The 21,953-nt window shown below is 36.9% G+C and overlaps 1 protein-coding gene across 1 annotated transcript in view; it reads left to right on the top strand.

Moving 5' to 3' along the window:
• LOC135087060 (solute carrier family 7 member 14) overlaps nucleotides 1-21,953 on the top strand; it is a gene marked incomplete at its 3' end in the record, with an annotated part of 134,445 nt that overhangs the window by 104,344 nt on the left and 8,148 nt on the right. Inside the window, exons 11-14 of the mRNA XM_063981907.1 lie at nucleotides 19,234-19,289; nucleotides 19,396-19,502; nucleotides 20,630-20,773; nucleotides 21,538-21,709. Coding sequence (XP_063837977.1) covers nucleotides 19,234-19,289; nucleotides 19,396-19,502; nucleotides 20,630-20,773; nucleotides 21,538-21,709 — 479 coding nt within the window. The remainder of the gene's footprint in view (nucleotides 1-19,233; nucleotides 19,290-19,395; nucleotides 19,503-20,629; nucleotides 20,774-21,537; nucleotides 21,710-21,953) is intronic.

Consider the following 21,953-nt stretch of genomic DNA (forward strand, 5'->3'; position numbering starts at 1 on the left):
AAGACAAATAAGAGAAATTTACAGGAAAGAAAACGTAAAAACTGAAAATAAAAACTCCGGAGTCCGGAGACTAAATTCTACATTTATTATCTGTTAATTCAAGACCAACATAATAATTTTGGCGTATGTCATACGCAATAAGAGCCTTTCTATGTCCTTTACCTATTAGGTAATAGGACTTCCAAAAATTAATACTATATCCTGGTTACCGGGACCCAAAAGCTAAGTTCCCAACTCGGATACAATTTGAAATACATTTCTTGGATTTATGAGACATGTCATAAAATTGATACCGCTCATAATTTACTGAACCTTAAATAACAGAAAAAAATCAAATCACATCGCCGAATAAAAGAGGATAGTGACATCTAGCGGCAACGGGTTCAAATGAAAGGCGAGGCGGCTGGATTTTGAGGGAAGGGAATTTATGGTTTATGAATTTGATCTTTATTATGAAAGCCAGTAAGTAAACATTTTAACAACCTTTCCTTTAATGTTTTAGTATTCTTTTCATTAGTATTCTTAATAAACGTAGTCTTATCATCCTTACCGATTTCCCGCCTTTTGTATTTATCTGTGCACTAATATTACTATTTATGTATGTTTATCTAGACAATTTTATGCAGCTTACTATTTTATTTATTTTACCAATGGTCCGTGACCCTCACTCGGCATGGGGCACACTGAAAACCAGCACCGTGGCCTTCGTCACCGTGGGCCACGGCATATGCTGAGTGGGGTCCCGTTGCAGTGGGCATCTTGTTGGTGAATGGGTGGCACTGCTCAGTTTACTCTTGTTTTTATTTTTTCTTCTTTTATTATTATGTGCCACTGTCATGTCTATGTAATTGCCTGTATTTGTGTGATGTCCATTGTAATAAATGTATCTTTCTTTCTTTCTAATGAAATGAAGTTTAGAACTGGGCTTTCAAATGATACCAATATTAGTGGGAAGTGGAAGCATACGTTTGAAAGTGTATGTCGCGGGAGGTGCGATTTATTTGACGCCGAGTGTAGTTTTTCCGGCACATTTCAACTCTAGCCCAGTTGTGTAGGTGCTAGCTTTGTCTTAGTTTTGTCCCGGTAACCGGAATACGAAAGTTATTAAAATGATTCTAACTGGGACATTTCTGGTTGGGTTTTTATTGGCGATCAAGTTGTCTACAGCTTTCCGATATGTACGAGTTACAATAATTAATAACTACTAAATACCATACAGGGTGTTTGGCGGAAGGTTAGACAAACTTCGTGGGTGTATGTGTTGTTGTGTGATCGTGTTGTACTTTTGTTAAACTTTGGCGGCTCGTAACTATACCTTAGTTCTTTAGAAATTTCCCTAAATGTAAACAAATATGGCCAACTGACATTGACGAATTTTTAGTCTATGTCAGTTGATCTACTAGTGATGCGACAAAATCTCTCGTTAATCGCAATTCTGTACATTTACAGATTTAGATTTCATTTATACGGACTGCAACTGACGATTATTAGATTTTTAAGGATCGTTTGTATAATTATTAAGATCAATCCCTCTTCTGATTGATATTGAGATCAGTAATCTGATTGTCAAAATAGGATCTTCTTAATCAAAGAAAATTTAATTTTCCCTTTTTTATTTGTTTATGAAATATAATTTAAATTATACTGTGGGTCTGTACAAAGTGCACAATAAAATCGTAAACCAGTCGAAAAGTGGTCGAAAGGCCTTTTTTATGTGACATTCGTCTATTTTATTTGACTAAAGACATATTCGATATTAATATAAAAAAAAACGGGTGAAATCACGCGAGAAAAAAATTGAATCAGTTTTTAGGTAAAATTTTGGAAAAAAAATAAAAACAAAAATATCCATTAAAAAAAAGTAGCTCACTTAGGATCAAATGGGCGAACTTGTATTATTAAAATGACCTTACCTATCCCTACACCCATGAAGTTTGTCTAACCTTCCGCCAAACACCCTGTATATAAGCTAGTGCTATGCTACATGTTGTACCTACTATGTCACATTGTCTAAAGACCTTACCTTGAACTTCGAAGAGCCCCAGCGAACTAGTGCTGCCGCGTAATCGATAGTCGAATATTCATCGATAGCTTAACAGACGCCCTTAATTTATCAACTAATCGATTTATTGACTGCGGTATTACTTACCTAGTAGACTAAGAGCTAGTGAACGCCAGACCTACATCATTTTATAAAACCTGAAAGTTTTTCAGCGTATGCTCCTTTTAGGATAGCTGCCAAAGCCACGATGACCCAAACTTCATGATCCACCAACATTCTATCCTATATTGGGAGCATAAGCTGACAAACTTTCAGCTTTTATAAAATGACGTAGATCTGGCGTTCACCAGCTCTTAGTCTATAGGTAAATGTAATAATCTATTAACAGATTGTCATGAAACATGTCGTAGGTACCATCCTGGATTGCATCTCAATCAGAGGTGGAATTGTGTAAAGCAATCGTTATCATTTGACAGTTCATAACGTACGATTATTCTGTCAAACGCTTTGTTTTACTGACTTTATCGTACGTTATGAACTGTCAAATGATTACGATTGCTTTACACAATTCCACTTCAGGTATGAAATAAGAATTTCATAAAGCAAGTTCATAAAGCAAGCAAGCTTTATGTTGCATAAACAAAAACATTAGATAGATTACATTGTCATGAAAAAGTCATCGATTATTATCGAGAGCCTTATTGTATTAGTCTTTGGAGCATAATCGATTCATCGAACATAGCGTCGATTCCAATCGACTATGAACAAGGACTGCACCGCCCCATCTGTTTGCTTTATAGTCGATCACCTCGCCCGAGCAATCTGTTTATGTAAAGTCAACTTGAGACAGTAAACGATTTGCCAACACAGTCTAAACACTTTAAAGCCTTAGGCCTCAGCCTCGAACTTAGCGGGCAGCGGGGCGGGAGCGGCGGCGGCGCGGGAGCGGGGCGGGCAACGCAGACCCGTTCTCGAAACAAGCGGGCAGCTCGCGCGGCGCTTTAGCGGCGAAGTATTGTGTTCGGGGTTGTGTTGTCGAGATATTTGTTTTTATTCGCAAACGAAATGTCTGAACAACGGCGACAATTTTATTTCGATTCAAATTTATTCCTAACGCTCGATTTATTGTGGGCAAAAGAAGGAGTGCGCTGCCCGCTCGTTGCCCGCTGCCACCCGCTGCCGCGCCGCTGTTTTCGAGAACCGGTCTATTTGATTTTACGCATAAGATCCTGCCGCTCCCGCGCCGCCGCCGCCGCCGCCCCGCTGCCCGCTAAGTTCGAGGCTGAGGCCTTAGAGTAGGCGCACACCGTTGATTTTTCGTCGGCCGATAGTTTAGTCGGGCAGTTGATCAGTATGGGCATGTATGGGAGTGCGCACACTACGCCGATTCGATTTGGCCGATTCTTCATACAATTTGTAATCGGGCACAACTATCGGCCAACTAAAAATCAACGGTGTGCGCCTACTCTTAAGAGACTCCGATAAACTAGGGCTTGGTTCGTATTTTACACTACATGCCATCATAGTATTTATTAGGTACTTTCCTGTAAATTCCCTGAAATTCGGTTTTGCATTCGTCATATTGCACTCATTGAAACCTTTCAAGCTCAACTCCACTCAGCTCATATTGAAGAGTGATTATTATTTCTACCATGTAAAAGGTGTACCTTTTCAGAAACCTAATCATTTGCAATAAAATAGTATTGATTTTATTACAAGTTTTACGTTTGAGTGATAACTCCTCTTCATCATCATCATTTCAGTCACACACAGACGTCTCACACCTTCCGGCTTGACCCATAATTTCACTAACGAAGAATTCCTTTAACATTAAGTCCACCTTTTGTATCATTTTTAAGAGTTGCCATGATTAAAATTACATTTTAGATCTAAATGTTGCCAACAATTCCTCGTGGCATAACTCGAGTGCGATCTGCTTGCGACAGTGTGAAATCGTGCAGCGACAGTGTCGGTGTACTTGGAAGTAATTACTGCAATCCTTTATAAAACAAATTGGAATTTTCCCATCAGCCAGCCGAACCAACCACTGAACTTGACAGCGGGGGAAATTATCACACTTCTGAACGTCAGCGGGTTTAATAAATTCAGATCGGACTTTTTACCCGACTGTGCCAGAAGGAGGGTCAGGTTTATGAAGTCAGAAAGAAGGCTCTATCCTATAGTCTAAACAAATGGAGCATTGTATTGTAAGATTTCGATATTTTTGATTTAGGCTGAGTTGCACCGTCTTACTTTAACTTTGACAGATGTCAAAAACCGTTAACGTTATTAGTTACAATCAAAGTTAGGTCGTGCAACCCAGCCTTAGTGAAATAATATGTTTAAATATTAATTTGTTATTACGTATTTTATCAAATAAAAAATACACAAGCTACTCGACTAGACATTATCTATTTTATAGTTATTGGATTCCGTGAGTGGAATAAACCGACATTACTGCATTGGACAGCATCGCCTGTTCAGCAGTAAGATATTTCATTAGTATGACTATTACCTTTTCACTAGACTAATATAAAATATTAAAAAATCTTATTAATTTCTAATGAGCACAAGAATTAAATATTTTTGCTCATAGAATACAGTTAAAAAAGCATGACACCTTTAAGATTATTCATATCCGAACACTTAACAGACAATTTTGGAAAGGGCATTTTAATGTTTCGTTTAAATAATGTTCTATATCATGAACATCGTCCATTAATCACACTATCCTGTCCCCCTTTGACCCGCCTTAACCCCTTTGATCTTGCTACAGAGTATAATGCCCACTCGGACATATTATGTACCTTCCTACATAAAAAACTATACACTTGAATATTTTCATGCAAATACCCACATCACAATCTCACAAAGAAGTAGTACATCACTTAAAATAACCTACTGCGCAGATGACATATTACAAGTATATCCCATCCATCAGCATACGTAGATATTGTATGTGATGTTTTAATTTATTATTCAGTCATGATGTTTGCATGAAAAAATCACAGTTTCAATTTCTGCGACAGCGGCTGTATTGAAGTTACACATCCCACATGGATAAAAATAAATTGATTGGAAAAGCAGCCATCTATTTCTCAGAAGTTCTTGATAACATTGAGCTTTTTTTTTCATGTCCTTAAAAGCCTGTAATATGAGCTGTTTATCTTTCATCCTTCCTAGAATTTCTTAGAGCTCTCTTTCCTTAAAAGAACTTGGTTATTTATATGATTATTTATGGAGACGTCAAAGCAAGATGCAATATAGTTTTTAATGTACTTTTATTACATGTGTTACTTTGATGGATTTTAAGCACGTAATATTTTGCACCCTTGCGCTTATTGCAAATAAGAGTTATGAGAATGAATGATGCTTTAAGTGAAGCAGCAAATCGAACGCACAGCGTTGAATAGACCTCTATGAATGGTTCGTTTGTCACCATGTGCGTCCACGCGCACTGTAAGATCTCATAGTAATGTTTTTTTGGCGGTAGAGTCGAAGAACGTGGAAGAAAGTACATTTTAAAACTAAGCTTCTTGAATACAGCATAATATCTTTTATATCCTGATTAGGAATCCAATTTAATTCCTGCAGAACTGGAGAGGTCGATATACTTAACCTGAGAAAGTTGAACAACTTCTACGTACTTAATTAAGTACACAGTTTTCTTAAGCATTACTTAAATTACCTGAAAAAGTCATTAAGAGCTGAGGTTTACATTAAAACTAAGTTTTAACGGCGAAAGCACCCTAATTCTCCCTATTTCTAATTTGCTGTGCCAGACAGGGATTATAGTCGGTCTTTTTAATTATCAGCCAGCAAGCAATAACAATCTGAAATTGAATATTCAACCTTCTAATAACTATTTTATATGTTTTATAAATTGCTTTACAAATTGGCCAATTTAAAATCCTCCATTTTAAATTGGTAGAAGCTTTGGGTGTAATTTAAGATTAGAAATGTACTAAAATTACGACAGTCTAGAGACGACAAACGATAACATAAATCGCGTGCAGTCTGGATGCAATGCGGGCTCGGACTGACCGTTTAGGGCAGGCGGCGGCAACCTTTTCATCAGGTAGAGTTTCCTCATAAATAAAAGTCTTATTTTTCATTTTGTATCCACATGTCACCAGCTCTGAATCTTTAATACGAGTAATATTATAAAGCTGAAGATTTCGTTTGTTTACTTGGACGCGGATAGCTGATTTATCGAGGATCGCTTTAGGCTAAATAACATCACCCTACACTACAGCTAATAGAGGCGGGAAGCAGTAAAGAAAAATGTTGAAAAAAAGGGAAATACATATTATTCAAACGATTTTCACACGTACTAAATCGCGGGCACAGCTAGTTTTTATAATAAAATAAGGAACTGTAAAGCCGTAATTTTACATAGAAAGACTGTTGAACTTTAATTTTTAGCTCGCGAGCTACTGGTTGCCAACCCCTGCTTCAGGGCAAAGCGCGGCGCTAGGTTGTTATCGCGGCCTTGAGCTTGTTCAACGTAGAGTTTCACTTCTAAGTAGTTATTCTGGTGCCATTGGAAAGTTTCACGTGTGAAGGTTCAGTAAACTGCCCTACTTTAGTTATTGGAAAATGTTCTACCCACAGGTCGCCTTCCTAGAGAAAGTAATATAACATTCGTGACAGATTCAATTTCGCGATCACTTTGATCACAAAGTAATGTACTATCGGCCACAGTTAAAGCTACCCATTTTCGTTTTTCTCACGCTCTTGCGATAGAACGAGACGACATGACTGGAAATTGGTTGCTGGAACTGTGGCCGATAGTACACGTCTATCAGATATTTTTTGTTGCAAAATAGCGATTATTACAACGATATAGTCGCTACAGTGTTTAATAGTTTAGTAGCTATATGTGCTGTCGTCTGTACGAAAAAAATCCAGAGCGAAGAGATTTCAGACTAGAACTAACAATTCTTATAATTTCTTTGTCTACGGGGTTGATCTGATCTATACTTATTAATAAATCTGTAGAAAGGTCAATTCTGTACATGAAATACATTTTCAAAATAACTGTCAGGGGGTGATTTAGTGATCGATACTGATGCCAAAAATGTAATCAGTAAAATTTTTGTCTGTCTGTCTGTCTGTATGTTCCTTATAGAAACAAAAACTACTCGACGGATTTTAACGAAACTTAGTACAATTATTCTTCATACTCCTGGGCAGGTTATAGTATACTTAGGAGTTCCCACGGGAACGGTAATTAGCGGGAAAATCCTTTTGTATGAAAAATCTAAACCGCTTAAGTTAGACGCTTGAAATTTGGCATACAGTTACCTTAGTAAACTTAAAGCTTAGTTACAACAGGATATTGCAAAATTCCCACGGGAACGGGAGTTAGCGGGAAAAAACATTTGTATGAATAAATCTAAACCGCGTAAGATAGATGAAGGGGGTAAATCTTACAAGCTCTAGAGTTATTACAGGTCCACCAAACTTCATCTGAAGCTAAAATATCCCAATAAAACCATAATATCATAAGGAAGTAATCAAAATGAACGAACGGTGAGTGATTGAGTTTCCTCGCGCCAATAAATACAAGACGTCCATATCATAGCGCCGGGCAGCCCGGAAATAGAGATCGGGCATCCGTAAATCGTATTTCTGACCATGCATTTTTGCATTTTAATTATTTCTGTCCTGGGTCTTTTCTCTGTGTATTTGCGAAATAGTATACAGTATAGGCCTGCATAGAATAATGTAGAGGGCTTCAAAACAGTAAACGAATTTGTAAATGAACCTAAGTGTAACGGTTCTGGTAAACACCACTTGACATACGAAGTCGCTCTATATCTTATTAGGGATGATTTTTCAAAGGTTAGATATCTTTTAACTTGAAGAAGTATCTTGTCATTTTGGCATATTTTCCATACTGAAACTGTCAACGTTCGTTCCAAAGTTATTCTTTAGTTAAAATGTATCCGACGATTGAAAAATCAGTCCTTAAACTTTTAATAAGTACCTAGTACTTTTAGGATTCGTATCCATGATTCGGGGTCCCCTAGCTGCGAGGACTCCAAACTTGTAAGCGTCAAAACCAAAAATTTAGGTCGTATAAATTGATTGTGGCCCAACATTTTTTTATAAAGGGCCCATATAAGACATGCTACGTACTTTATTCTGTTAAGTAACCTAAGGGTGATTTGTTATGAATAGTAGGACTGAGAAATACTTACCAAGTCGCAATAGCTTCTGCCTACATAGTCTAGGCTTTAGATCTGATTACGAAATTAAAATTCAGATCTTTTTCAAATTGGCTCGGGCGGGTCACGCACAAATATGTACCTACCCTAATTAATTTAATTGAATGACACTTGTAAATCTGTTCAGTGATTTTCAAACTTGAAGAAGGTTGATTACCTTCTCTAGTGAACCCTCGAGACAAGCTAGACTATTAATCAGAACCCTCATAATATCAAAATATGGTAACTCAGTTACAATCCCATACAATCCCCAGGTTGTCAAATATATTATTACAGAGATATTTGGGATATATTTAAAAGATATTTCGGTACAATCAATTATTAGCGGTTATCCCAACATCCTGTATCGGCTTTTATACCGATTAGTCTTCGTTCGGAAATACAAATAACAAACTGAAAACGAAATAAAAATAGCTAACTGATTCCCTGTTGGAAAGAAATAAATTGTATGTTCGGCAAACGGTAATACTTGTATATTATTTAACGATCGGTTCTTTTAAATGGACAGGTGCAATTAATCATGAATGGAACGTGCATTATAGAGATACAATTGATTGTTCTATGTACATGATTGTAAAATGCGAGAGTCAGAATCCTGCCTTCATTGGCTTCAGTTTTGCAAAAGTGTCAATACCTATGTAGTAACACTATTTATACTATCAATGAGTGCTAATATGTAAGTCTGACTGATTGACTGACATATCAGACGCACAACCCAAGCCGCTGGGTGTAGAGACTCCAGGAAGTAGATTTCTTATGAGGTCTGGGAGCGTGCCTAAGAAAAGATTTTTCAAAATTCACGGGGATGAAACGAGGACCCAAAGTTTATAATATGCGGATCCAAGATTACAGACTATCTTAACCGCAACTTCTCAGGAGTATTCCTATATGCAAATTATTAACAATACAATATGGTCAAGTGAAGCGATGGCTGGTTCACACGTTATGTCTGTGAACAGGCGCTGCCTTCGGGGACTGGTCAAGACAAGATATACCTACTTTAATTTTTTTAACATAACAATTTATTAACAATCAAGCTAGACAGTGGCACGGCACTAAATATAAATATATACAATTTATTTAAAACTACCACACGGTTTTGTTATGGTGCCTTGCTTTTCTCTCTAGAGTTTTCTTGCCTTGTTTCCTAAATAGTTTTATATCTGGCACTTAGCCAGAAGGATATCTTAGACTTGTCATGCTCACTAAAATGTCTCTGGGGTAGTGGTCGGGTCGTTTCATTCCCTATAATATGGTCGAGTGAAGCGATGGCTGGTTCACACGTCATGTCTGTGAACAGGCGCTGCCTTCGGGGACTGGTCAAGGAAATATATATATGGTATACCTGACATAAAATATATGTATATGTATCAAAACGCAACAATTAACCTAGAAATTAGCACGGCACTAAAGAAATATATTCAAAACTGCCACGCGGTCTCGTGCTAGATGGGAGTCTTAAAGGCCACCTTCTATCAACGGGAGCGCGTAGTAAGTAACTTGCTTCTGAATGTATTGTAACTTCCTACTTTTTTATATTTTTAAACCGGCAGACAGTGGTGACTGAGTTTGTTGCGGCGCTTCTTCTCAGCACTTGCCAAATGTTTGTCTCGAAGCGCTGGTAGGGCAAAAAAAGAATGAGACATGTACTTATAGGCTCCTTAAGAGCATTTGACGATTTGCAAGTACTAATTTAATTAGTCTAAACAAATAAAGATAATTTTGATTTTGATTTAAATATTCTGGGAAAACCTAAAACACGTGTTTTAGGTTTTCCCAGAATTCACAGGGGAAAATGGCGTGACAAAGTCTGAAAATCACAATTCTATGGTATAAAGGGTCGCTATAATTACGAAAACAATACGTCGTTGAAGTAACAATACCTCCTAACATTTTTAAGAAATTGCAATAGGCTTAAAATTTAATTTCTCGTGGACTTTTTTCATTCAAAATTTTTCTTCTAACTGATACTGATGAACTTTTTAGATAGCATTAAAACTCTGTGGAAATAGCTGCTATACATATGCACGAGTAATATATACGTATTTTTCCTACCTCCTGTAAAACAAAAAAATTGCTGCAGTTAGAAGTTATAATATAACTTATTGTCACTTTAACGACGAATACCTACGTGACAAAGAATTTCTGTGATCGAACGAGTTTCACGCGAGCGCAGCCGCGAGTCAAAACTAGTGTTCCGTTATGTGCTGTAGATGTCATGTTATGTCGAAGTATAATGACCGTCACCCGTAGAGGCCACGGCAATGTCACCTGCGTGCACCTTCCTAGGAATATTCCAGTTACATCACTATGACCTTGGCTGTCAGTGTCGAGTAGTTTGCACGAACGTAACACGATATTGAAAGTGCATCGTGATAGATTCAATGGATGTACACATATATTTGTGTCGATAAGAGTGTTGTTACTCATAATACGAGTAGTGTTATGGAACAATACAGTGGATAATCTGAATAATTATGTTACTGCAAGTGACATACTTATAAGTGGATTCCTTATACCTAACACAGGGTGACCCTAGTTTAGGCTCCAGATCGCACACTCAGAACAACAATTGTTATTTTCCAAATTTTTTTTTAATGTACTAGAATGAGTGTCTGATAAAATAAACAAAATAAACAATTTCTTGAAGACCCTTATTACAGAATATTTAAAACTTGATTCAGTCCATAGATTTTTTATCATCGTATAATTTTTAACTAAAGAAAAACGAACATTATGAGGTTTCACTATGAGGTTTCACAGTGCGCTTGGACGCACGCTATTCAACTCTGTGCGTTCGATTTGCTGCTTCACTTAAGTAAGCATCGTTTGTGAATACGGGTGTAAGTTTGACACATTGACAGTTTCAGTATGGAAAATATGTCAAAATGACAAGTTTATTCTTCAGTTTTATGATATGTGACGATTGAAAAATCAGCCCTTAGTAGCCCAGCTAGTGAGCTCTCGACTCGGAGACTAGGTTCGCTGGTCAGGTGTAGGGTTGACAGGTTTGGCTTTTTACGAATGTGGCCGGCCAAATATTCCCATGTCCGGCCTGTCCGGCTTTTGTTAGACTTTGAATGTGGTTGCAAGGCCTTGTATAACTTTTTAATAACGCAGTAGACACTGGCTAACATGAATATAAAACACTTCAGCTTACTAATCCGTCGGGATATGTCAACGACTTAAGGGTCATAATATAAGTATAAAATTATGAGTATAATATCAGTGTAAGTATAATATTTTCATCAGATTCTTACACCGACTTCCACGAACACGTTCCTAAATTAACACCTACGCAACTACGAGCGTGAACTTTCGTTCGGGAAATTCGAGCTGGCGATAAACTTTGGGGGAAGTTTCCCAGAAAAATACATTGTTACCGAAGTTTTTCAGGCTTGTCGAAACCACGGTAAACGTGTTTAATGCTATTGTGAACAAAGTTCGCGCTACACCTTCAGAAATAACACGAGGTTTGTTGATTGAATGTGTTAAATGGAAAAGTTATAAAGTAAACTAGGTAAAATCATTAGGTAGAGAAAAGCATTCTTTTGTTTAGGCTATCATCAACTCAAAATTAAAATAAACTAATTTATTTTCATTTTATGACGTTAGTTATTGTATCATAAACACAGGCACTCAAATATTAAAATACACCCGTATGACCTGTTTGTGGATTCACTACAACACTCCGAAATACCTACGTTTCATCTATTTATAATAGGTACAATTTATTGATGACAATAATTCGTCGAATCTACAATAAGGCTGAGTTGCACCACCTAACTTTAATGGGTAACTATAACGATAACCGGTGCTTTTTGTATAGAGTTTGACAGATTTCTGACGTTTTTTAAAGTTAAAGTAAGATGGTGCAACCCAGCCTAAGTCAAACTTTCTTATTGTATTTTTGTCAACCGCTAGTTTATACACAGCATTTAGCTATAAGAAATATTATTCTAGGTATTCTAATTTCTAAGATTAATGCCTATGTTAAGTAGCAGTCGTGAATGCGGTGCTACGCCATGGTGACCTGTAGTTTTCTTAAGTACCTAAGTATAATATTCTGTGATGTAAGGTATACGAGTAGGTAGGTACATACATACGTTTGTAAGTGCGCAGTGCCTATCTATAGGTATTCGACAGACAGAATGGCTCGCTTTGGAACTAATTACAGCAGTTACTAATTGACGGTGGGAAGGTATGCGACCAATGATAGGCTGCCGGAGATGTGAGAGCCGAAACATCTGATTAGGCCTAATGAAATTGCTGAAATTTTCCCAGATATTCATGAGTTGCTGATACAAGCGGGGTAAATTCAATGGCTGCTTATTTCCATTGTTAGTTTTTGAGAATTTATTTACATCTAGGTGTAACTAAAATTATATGTTCATCAACAGTTCGTCGTAAATGACGCCCAATTTGTTTAGAAAGTTTTATATTATTTATAGCTTTTGCCCGCGGCTTCACCCGCGTGAAATTCAGTTTGTGACATGGTCATTAATTATAGCATTTGTGTTATTCTGGGTTATAAACAATAATACTGTAAAGTTTCATCAAAATCCGTTCAGTAGTTTTTGCGTGAAAGAGTAACAAACATGTTAGCAACCAAACATCCACACAAACTTTCGCATTTATAATATTAGTAGGAGTAGGATTAGTAGGTTATTATTTTACTCAAAGGTTGACAAAAAAGTGGCAAAAATTTTTCTATAGAAATAAATGTTTCTTAAATTCTCCACACAAAATGGCAATTTCGTAAAGACCGCTTATTAGCACATTTCAGGTGCCAATTTTAAACGTTTTCCGTAGTAGGGTAATCGTTGTAAACAATGCCGCTATTTGTGGTCGAAGTGGTGGTTATCACCCTGACCGCATATCGGCCGATGAGAGCCATCGCGTGATTCCGGGATTATTAACTAAAGTACATAAGGAAATACATAAATACGTTTCTATGTTTGTAGAAGTAGCGATTATAAATAAATACGATTTGATGCTTTTAATTTTTTTTCGGGGCTCAATGTAAACAGCTAGAATTCGCTGCTGTCTTTCTGAAACCTATAATCCGGGCCTCTTCAAGGCACGAGTGACTAGACATTCTAGGCAGGTATGGTAGACTTCATCTCAATTAACATCAGGTGCTATTTCAGTAAAAAAATCCATGAAACGAATTTTCTTTATAATTTGAGATGAATACTGCAAGAAAGCCTTGTAAGATTTTCAAATTGTACGGAATATGAAACGAAACGCTGTGCTAACAACATCGCTTGGCACAGAACTCACGCTTGCAATTCATAAATCGTTTACAAAGCTTGCTTACTTAGACCACTAAACAGATGCTCTTTGATTTTCGGAAATTTTAAAGATACCTATTCTATGAATAAAAACTAGCGCATATTTTCGAAGATATCATCAATCTTAAAAGAGTTTTTTTCCAAAATTTTCATCCAGTTACTTATTCCAGCATAATTTTCATTGATAAGTTATGTAGTAGGTAAATCATTTATTAAAAATAATGTGGTATTGATATTTACTTAAAGGTGTTTTACATGGTTACATAACAATGGCGAATTATTATTCCTTAACCTACTTCCTACTAATATTATAAATACGAAAGTTTGGATGTCTGGATGTTTGTTACTCTTTCACGCAAAAACTACTGAACGGATTTTGATGAAACTTTACATTATTATTATTTATAACCCAGAATAACATATAGGCTATAATTTATGACGATCTGTGACTAGTGTCCGACCGAATATGGATTTTCAGCCGAAAACGGAAACGAAAACGAAGCTTCGGCTGCAGTCTCATTTTCGGCCGAAAACGAAAACGAAAACGAAAATGACCTTCAACTGTCAAATTTCAATCTGTAATCAAATATCTTGTAAACAATATGAAAGAAGAACGGTCACGCCCCATACAAAAAAAACCCAGACCCGACAGAAACGAGACATACCTCAGTTTTTTTGTCATGTCTTAATTAGTTAAATTATATATTTTTTATATTCGAAATCTATGTATAACACCAAAATATTACCCTTTGTTTTTGTTCAGGCGTTATACAAAAACTAATACAAAATGCCTATTAATCACCAAAAGTGGTAAATGTATGTACCTAAATGTCTATTACAGCTGCTATGGAATGTATCTAGGTGACCTGGAGATACAGCCGGATTATACAGGATGGTTATACATATGGAACCATAAGTGATCTCACTCGATTATTTCTAAACTATACAAGACATCGAAAAACTAGTTACTGATTCTGAAAGTGCTTCACGAGCTTTTTCAAATGGTGCCAATAATAGGTTACAGATTATGGAAGCTGGTAACATTGAATTTTTGGATTTTGTAACTTCTCGTTTCCACCCTGTATAATCCGGCTGTATCTCCAGGTCACCTAGATATATTCCATAGCAGCTATTTAGGTACATAAATTTACCAATTTTGGTGATAAATAGGCATTTTGTATTAGTTTTTGTATGACGCCTGAACAAAAACAAAGGGTAATAATTTGGTGTTATACATAGATTTCGAATATAAAAAATATATAATTTAACTAATTAAGACATGACAAAAAAACTGAGGTATGTCTCGTTTCTGTCGGGCCTGGGTCACAGATGACCGTTCTTCTTTCCTATGTAAAAACTTTGAAAACCGTTAATGTTTTGACCAAAAACATAATGACGTTTGACAGTTGATTTTGATAAGGATTGATTAAAGAAAACCGGCATTAAAACACTAAAAATTTAAGACATTATTATGAATTCTTAGTAGAATATTATTTCCGGTGTATATTGGAATATTGGGAAGTGAAGAAGAAATAAAGGGTTTCAACTTCAAAAATGAACACAAATACATTTTATGAATGAAATGGAAACTGGAGTTTAGATTAATTTTTTTTATAGGCAATGTCGTTTAAATGATGCCCGTTTTACTCTAGCCACTCTCACCCTTACATTCGCAACTATACGAGAGCAAATCGCGCTAATAATTTTCTTGCAAATTCACGGCGGAAATTTTCTTACAGAACCTGAATTATTTAAGGATTGTTTGCTGTAAACTTTTGACTTGAGATATCTCCACAAGAAAAAGTCGCATGGTGTGAGAAAAAAAAATAGTCCTCAATGTCTCCATCGAGGTCCTCTCCGTGTGTGGTGAGACACCTTCTTGCTGAAATAGAGTTCCGTAGTTGTCCGGGATGCAGTTGCAGTTGTGGTATCAGACATTCATCGATCATTCGACAATACAATTGACTTGTTGATTTATGCAAATTCCGCATAATTTCGTCTTGAACTTGGGCCACGTTCGGCGTCGCTGCTGATTTTGATGGGTTTGGAGGAATCCTGTGGACGACTTCTTTCTTGCTTGAACTTTTGCACTCACGATGAGGTAAGTTGTGTGCTTGGGCCATCATTCAATCGCTGAATATTGAAATGAGTACAAAAAGCGCGACGCACTCGATCTATGATTCGTCGCATTTCAAATACTTATTGCTCAACTGCGAACGCTCTGTAGGCTCCCGACCAGTGACTCATGGCGCATTTCAAATCCGCATTAGAATCTATTTTGAAACAATTAAATTTAATGAAAACTCTTTGGTTTTATTTGTATTAAATTTTGAACTTGGAAAATTCTCGCTGGACACTCTTTACAACGTAACCTCACTTCACAACTTCAAAAGAAAGAGTGTGACAATGACAATACCGCGTCCGTTCAAGTCTGATTGGAACCATGAGTGCACCCGATTCACTCCCGAAGATATCGGAACGATAAACGTCACCATCTTATTCACGTATTTCTGATATTCGGTTTGGCCGAAGCTTCGGCTGGTTTTTGGCCGAAAACGAAAATATGGCCGAATGTCCATGTTTTGGCCGAAAATGGCCGAAAACGAAAACGAATATTCGGTCGGTCACTATCTGTGACAAACTAAATTTTACGCGGGTGAAGCCGCCGGCAAAAGCTAGTGAAAAATAAGTAGAAAAAAATTGTAGGATTAAAAAAAAAATACTGCCATATTCGATTATTTGAAGTGGTCTTATTAATACCCTAGTTCCAGAAAATAAAAAAAGTACGTTGTAAGTATGTAGGTACATTTATATTACTTTCTTTACATAGAGGGACAAAAGATTTCCCTGTGATATTCCTAGGAATGCTTTTGCCAATACTGCCAAGTTATGTGTCATATGAAAAAAATTCCTTCACAATTTGTTGTGTCAGTGCCACACCTGTGTCACGCTGTGGAAGCGAACGGGAATGTGCCCACTGTACGTTGGATGAAAGGCATTCATGCCTTTGAACGTTCGACTTCTGACTTATTTCACGCAACATTTTTAAAATTTTGGATGTCGTAACTTAAGTAAATACTTTAAACTTAACACACCTGAATAATCGTAGTCTGGTGGTTTAACGATGAAAAATGGCGATATAAAGCTTAAAATTACTGCTCATCAAGGCACAGTGTATAAAAAACTGACAGACACTTAAAAATTGATTTGATTTCAGTCCACACAGTAGTTTAAGCCAATCAGTTTCGATTGATGTTCCGAATATATGCTGTAAAACCTTAACTTCGTCACAAAATATCGAATCACATTCGGAACACGGGGGCCTCGTATAGCGTTCGTTAATTGTTTTGTTTTGGCATGAATTATTCAAAGCCGATTGTGAACCAGGTCAGGGAGTGGTTCAGCTCTGCTTGGTAAGGGATGTGTTTAATTTCATAAAAATCTCTATGTTTCACGTTTCGTTACACTTTTCGGGACTTTGTGCCTTTATAAATTCAACTGACATGAAAATACGACATGACACCAGCTCAGTAGTAGTACGGATGGATCCATCTCTGTGGCAAAATTTATCTACAGTCGTTACTCGATATTACTATAAAATCTCGGTCAACCGCAATTTATGGCACTATAAGTATAGATAGCACTTTTAGTTGCTTTTCTATATAACGTCCTAACGCACTTACATTATGTCAAGATGTTTTAGAACATCTCTCAAAATTCCCCTACATTTTCAACCACATATCGGGAATATCGCCGTAACCTAATTCTAGAACATTTTAGGATGACGCGATGCAAACCGTAAGTGGATTTTAGGGTGACTCGATTATTCTGCCTACCCGCGGCAGATGTGTAGTTTTGTAACTCGTATTTGAGTTGCGCCCAGCAAAAATCAAATTCCGATGCAGTCGGGCAGTAATCGAGGAAGGACGGAGAACGGTAACTAGTTCATCGGCAATTGACGGTCTAAGCTGTGACGAGATTTTGCGGCCTGAGGGGATCTAGCGACCGGCAATTTTAAAAATAACGGATGAACTCCAGGACAAGGTGAAGCTTTTCTCTTTTTGCATGCAATATTGACACGTTACGTTACGTAAAATACAAGAGCTCTGCTGCTGCAATTCTTTTGACGATACTAAACACTGTGACGTCTTGTAGTTAGTGATATGTTGAAACATGAATTTTAAGTTTTCACCTCTTCCTTCAAAAACAAGTGATAGCGTGGGTAGCTTAACACTAATAAGCAAACATTTTATATCATGCGATAGCCAATAAAATTATCTATTAGCAGAAGTAGAAAACAGATACAAGTTTCATACATTTTAAGGGAGTAAGAATGGATTTAATTAGAAAAAAACAAGACTTTTTTCACTTCTTTTCAGTTATTTTCCAACACAAGAAAAAACAGGTCGTTAAGGTATATTTTATTTGCATTGTATTATTAGTATTTGAGCTATTCTACAAAACGAATGTAAATTTATTAGTCTACGTCTATTAGCTTCGACGTAATTGTTGAACAAAGATACCCCTTCCCAGCGGTTTCTTCGAATCGAAACAGTCGAATTTTAGAAAGCCGAAATTTAGAATCACTGAAACCGTTTCTATCCATAACGACTTCAGTCCCCAAAATGTATTTACACTGAACTAAAGCGGGGTTTATGACATATTCAGCTTACTAATAGTATTTGCTAGTTCCCAGCATTCATCGGTTTCCCAAAACCAGGCATTAGCCTGCCCTAAATGCAACTACTTACTCGCAAAATGCGATGTGATATTCCGAATACTGATTGCCCGGCAGTGTAACGCGAGTAGTTTGAATATTAAAGCAATCGGAACTAGGCTACGATCTGCGTTAATAGAATTTGGCAAATTAGCTAAATAAGTATGATTTGATTCTTCCGATGCGGATAGTCAAATACATAACAAAAAAAGGGAAGTTCATTAAACTTACCTATTTCGTTGTTTATTTGCATCTAAATAACAGTACCTCTAGTAGGAAAAACTTTCGAGTTCGTTTCGTTGCGTATTCAAAGTGTCATCGAAAAATTTTGTATGAAAAATTAAACAGCGCCCCCTATATTATAGCCGCCCTAGGGGGCGCTGTTTAATTTTTCATACAAAATTTTTCGATGACACTTTGAATACGCAACGAAACGAACTCGAAAGTTTTTCCTACTAGAGGTACAGACATGTTGTCTTTTGCGAGACGGAAGACGTAAGAATTAATTCTATCTGAAAAATATGTCGACCATTTTACAAGGATTCTTTTGAATACTGCACTTGTCTCACATCATGAGTCTTTTACAATAATCAAAATCAAAAATATTTTATTCAATTTTGACCACAAGTGGCACTTATGAGTACCTAAGATAAACATTATGAGAATTAAGGTGGAAGCTGCAAGCTAACCGTAGACGGTGCAGATCAAGCGGCAAGCTGATCTCTCCATAGTGACACTACTTGAATGTATTGTACAAAATGACTTTCAGTAGTAGTATTTCACCGCAATTAACAGATTTAAATTGTGCTCATTATACTCGTACCTTGAAATATTTATTTTATTTGCGTTTTAGTCATAATTTTATCCATTTGAACCCCTTTTATATTTGATAATTTTGGAATAAGCCACAATCTAATCTTGTTGACCCTATAGCAACAAATTCGGCCCCATTTAAAAAAAATGCAAATATGTGCGTTTTTGTTCCAGAGCACAAGCCAAGGCATGACGAGCCAACACGTGATGGTTCGCCGAGTGACTCGCAGGTAACAAGCTAGCGATGCTGGGCGTCCTGGCAAGCGCGAAAGGCCGGCCGACATATCTTATAACTCATACATTTCTCGTGTAAACCATAACTTGGTTATTTCCTAGCAGTTCCCCTGATTCGGACGACTCAATGGATTCCCATGCCGAAGACGAGAGCGACGGACGCGACGACACATTCCTGGTGAATTCCAACAACGAGAACAAATTCTATGGTAAGGCCTTTTGATTTGCGACCTTTTTTTTATTGCCCAAGCGAAAATGCTGGCTTTGCGAGTGTTAAAAATTAACTGTCTTCTAAAAATACCCAAGTGCGTGTCGTCACGCGCAGTGTAGGGTTCCGTAATGTACCTATTTCAGAAGCAAGCAATTAAGTACTTAATCTAAAGTCACTTTTAATATTTTCTTCTAATGAATTTTTATTCGGTAAGAAATTTAATAATACATGAGTTAAACGACTATTACTCTTAAACTAACTGATTTATCTTAACCGTTATAGTTTTCCTAGAAAGTTTATAAAAGCACTATTGTTAAGAACTTTTCCAGATTTTTTTTGTAGAAAGGTAAGTAATTGAAGTCTGTTATCGTAAGTTCGTTGCCAATAGTAATAATATAGCATTTATGCAAGCTACTATAGTTAGAAAACGACTGTCACTGTTTTTAAGAATTACTTGAAAATGAATTCGTTCATTAATTCAGAAAGATTGCTTATAATTAATACCTTTTCACAGATCGCAATCGCAATCATAATTACAATCCCTTTGAACCTGATTGCTACGGGTGTTGAAATTGGATAAGGGACCTTTCTTTTTAGTCTGCTTTAAAATCTAACAATCAATTAAAACAACTGAGGAATAATCACTATTTTGTGATTACAATACAATGCTCTTATAAAAACAATTTTATCGCAACGAGTCTGAGTAAAACAACTTTTGCTTTGGTTATTACTAAAATAAAGTTTCGCATACGACATACTTGTGCATACAGAGTTAAACTAATTCTTGCCAAATCACAATTTAGCGAAGCCTTATGATGGTGCTTTTAAATCATGATTGCCGATGTCGGCTTCACATCTCCGTTTTATAATTATGTCTTTATCAGTACAAACCTTAAAAGGGAGCTGGTGTGAAAAGTAAACATTCGACCACACCAACGCGTGCAACCTGCGTGCGCGATGGCGATCAGATGATGTGTATGAATTTGAGCGATGAGTTCACATCAACGCGTCCTGATCCTGACATTGGTCGCGGCTCGCTACGATCTATATGCACCATCACCATTGCGTTGGTCCGGCCGAAGATTAAGTGTACAGAACTTTTAAAGATACTTCTTTTTTCAACAGGCGCTGTGCCCGGAGGCACTTCTGGCAACACCACCCGCTGTGGCCGGTTCTTCGGCGCCATCTACCGGCAGCTCTACGCGATGTCCTACCTCTGCCCTGGGTTCTTCCCCTGGGTTGACAACGGTCCTGCTACGAGTCAGTCAGGTCAGTTCAATTGACACAGATTGACACATAAAAATCCTATGAATTGCTGAAGTAAATCGGCAACTTTTGTGGCAATTTACTGTTGTGGTTTGGTAGATATAAAGTCTTTAAAATGTAAATTAAATAAAGGTTCCTTATCAGGACTACGGAACCCTAAAATAGGTTACTTTTAATTGGAGTTTTCTCAAGTTATTTCCCTCACAGCTCCATCATTAAACAACTTTACCCTACATGTAATACCACCCGACTTTACATCTTATAAACCGGGAAGTGTATTAGATTTCTTTGTTAATTTGTGTATACGTGGAAGTAATTTAATTAAGTGTAATAGAGAGGATCAGCAAGATCATCAGTCTTGCTCGAGTTAATTATTATTAGAGGTCACCAGGATGGAGTTGATAAAATTATTTCCGAAAAAAATGTATCCCTACTGTTAAAAAGAGATATAGAGGGTAAAAGTCCCGGAAATTACATTGCATCTAGTATTTTTTTTAAATCATTCACTGTTTTATCATGAATTTATTCAAACAAACAAACAGTGGACTTTATACTATTATGTAAATCCACGGGCTGCAAGCCCCGGGCGAAATCTATTTAAATAAATTTTCCAATATTTGATTGTTTCGTAAGTCACTAAAAAACGTTATGCCCGTAACCACGTTATTAAATCAAATGAAAGTAGGTTGGCAGAATTTTCGTATTGAATCCCTTCACTATTACTATCTCATCTATCGCTTACGTCATACGAAAAGTAATATTCGCAGGAATGTTTGTGCTGAAGTCGTTCGCGACCATGTTCGTGATGATCATGCTGTTCGACGTGCTCGCTGCTTACTGCAGCCCCGGCTCCTCCACCTTCGTCACCGTGCTGATGGTCATCCTGCTGATCGGCATCATCATGCTCCTGCTGATGATTTCTAGGAAACCTCAAAACCGGTACGTCATTTTTGCTGACTAATGCCCGTTTTCGGTATCAATCTCTAATTTTTAAGTGACCCCTATAGTAACACATAACAGGCATTTTGTTTTCAAAGGGGTCACTTAAAAAAACAACGCTTAAAATGTTTAAGCCTAGGATCTCGTCATCGAATCGTTGTAATTGGATTTTATGTAATAATAACAGTCGAATGAGATTATATCGAGTTGATCTTCGTTCTAAATTCATAACTCTTTTCAAGAC

Source organism: Ostrinia nubilalis, chromosome Z (assembly GCF_963855985.1).
Source record: "Ostrinia nubilalis chromosome Z, ilOstNubi1.1, whole genome shotgun sequence".
NCBI lineage: Eukaryota > Metazoa > Arthropoda > Insecta > Lepidoptera > Crambidae > Ostrinia > Ostrinia nubilalis.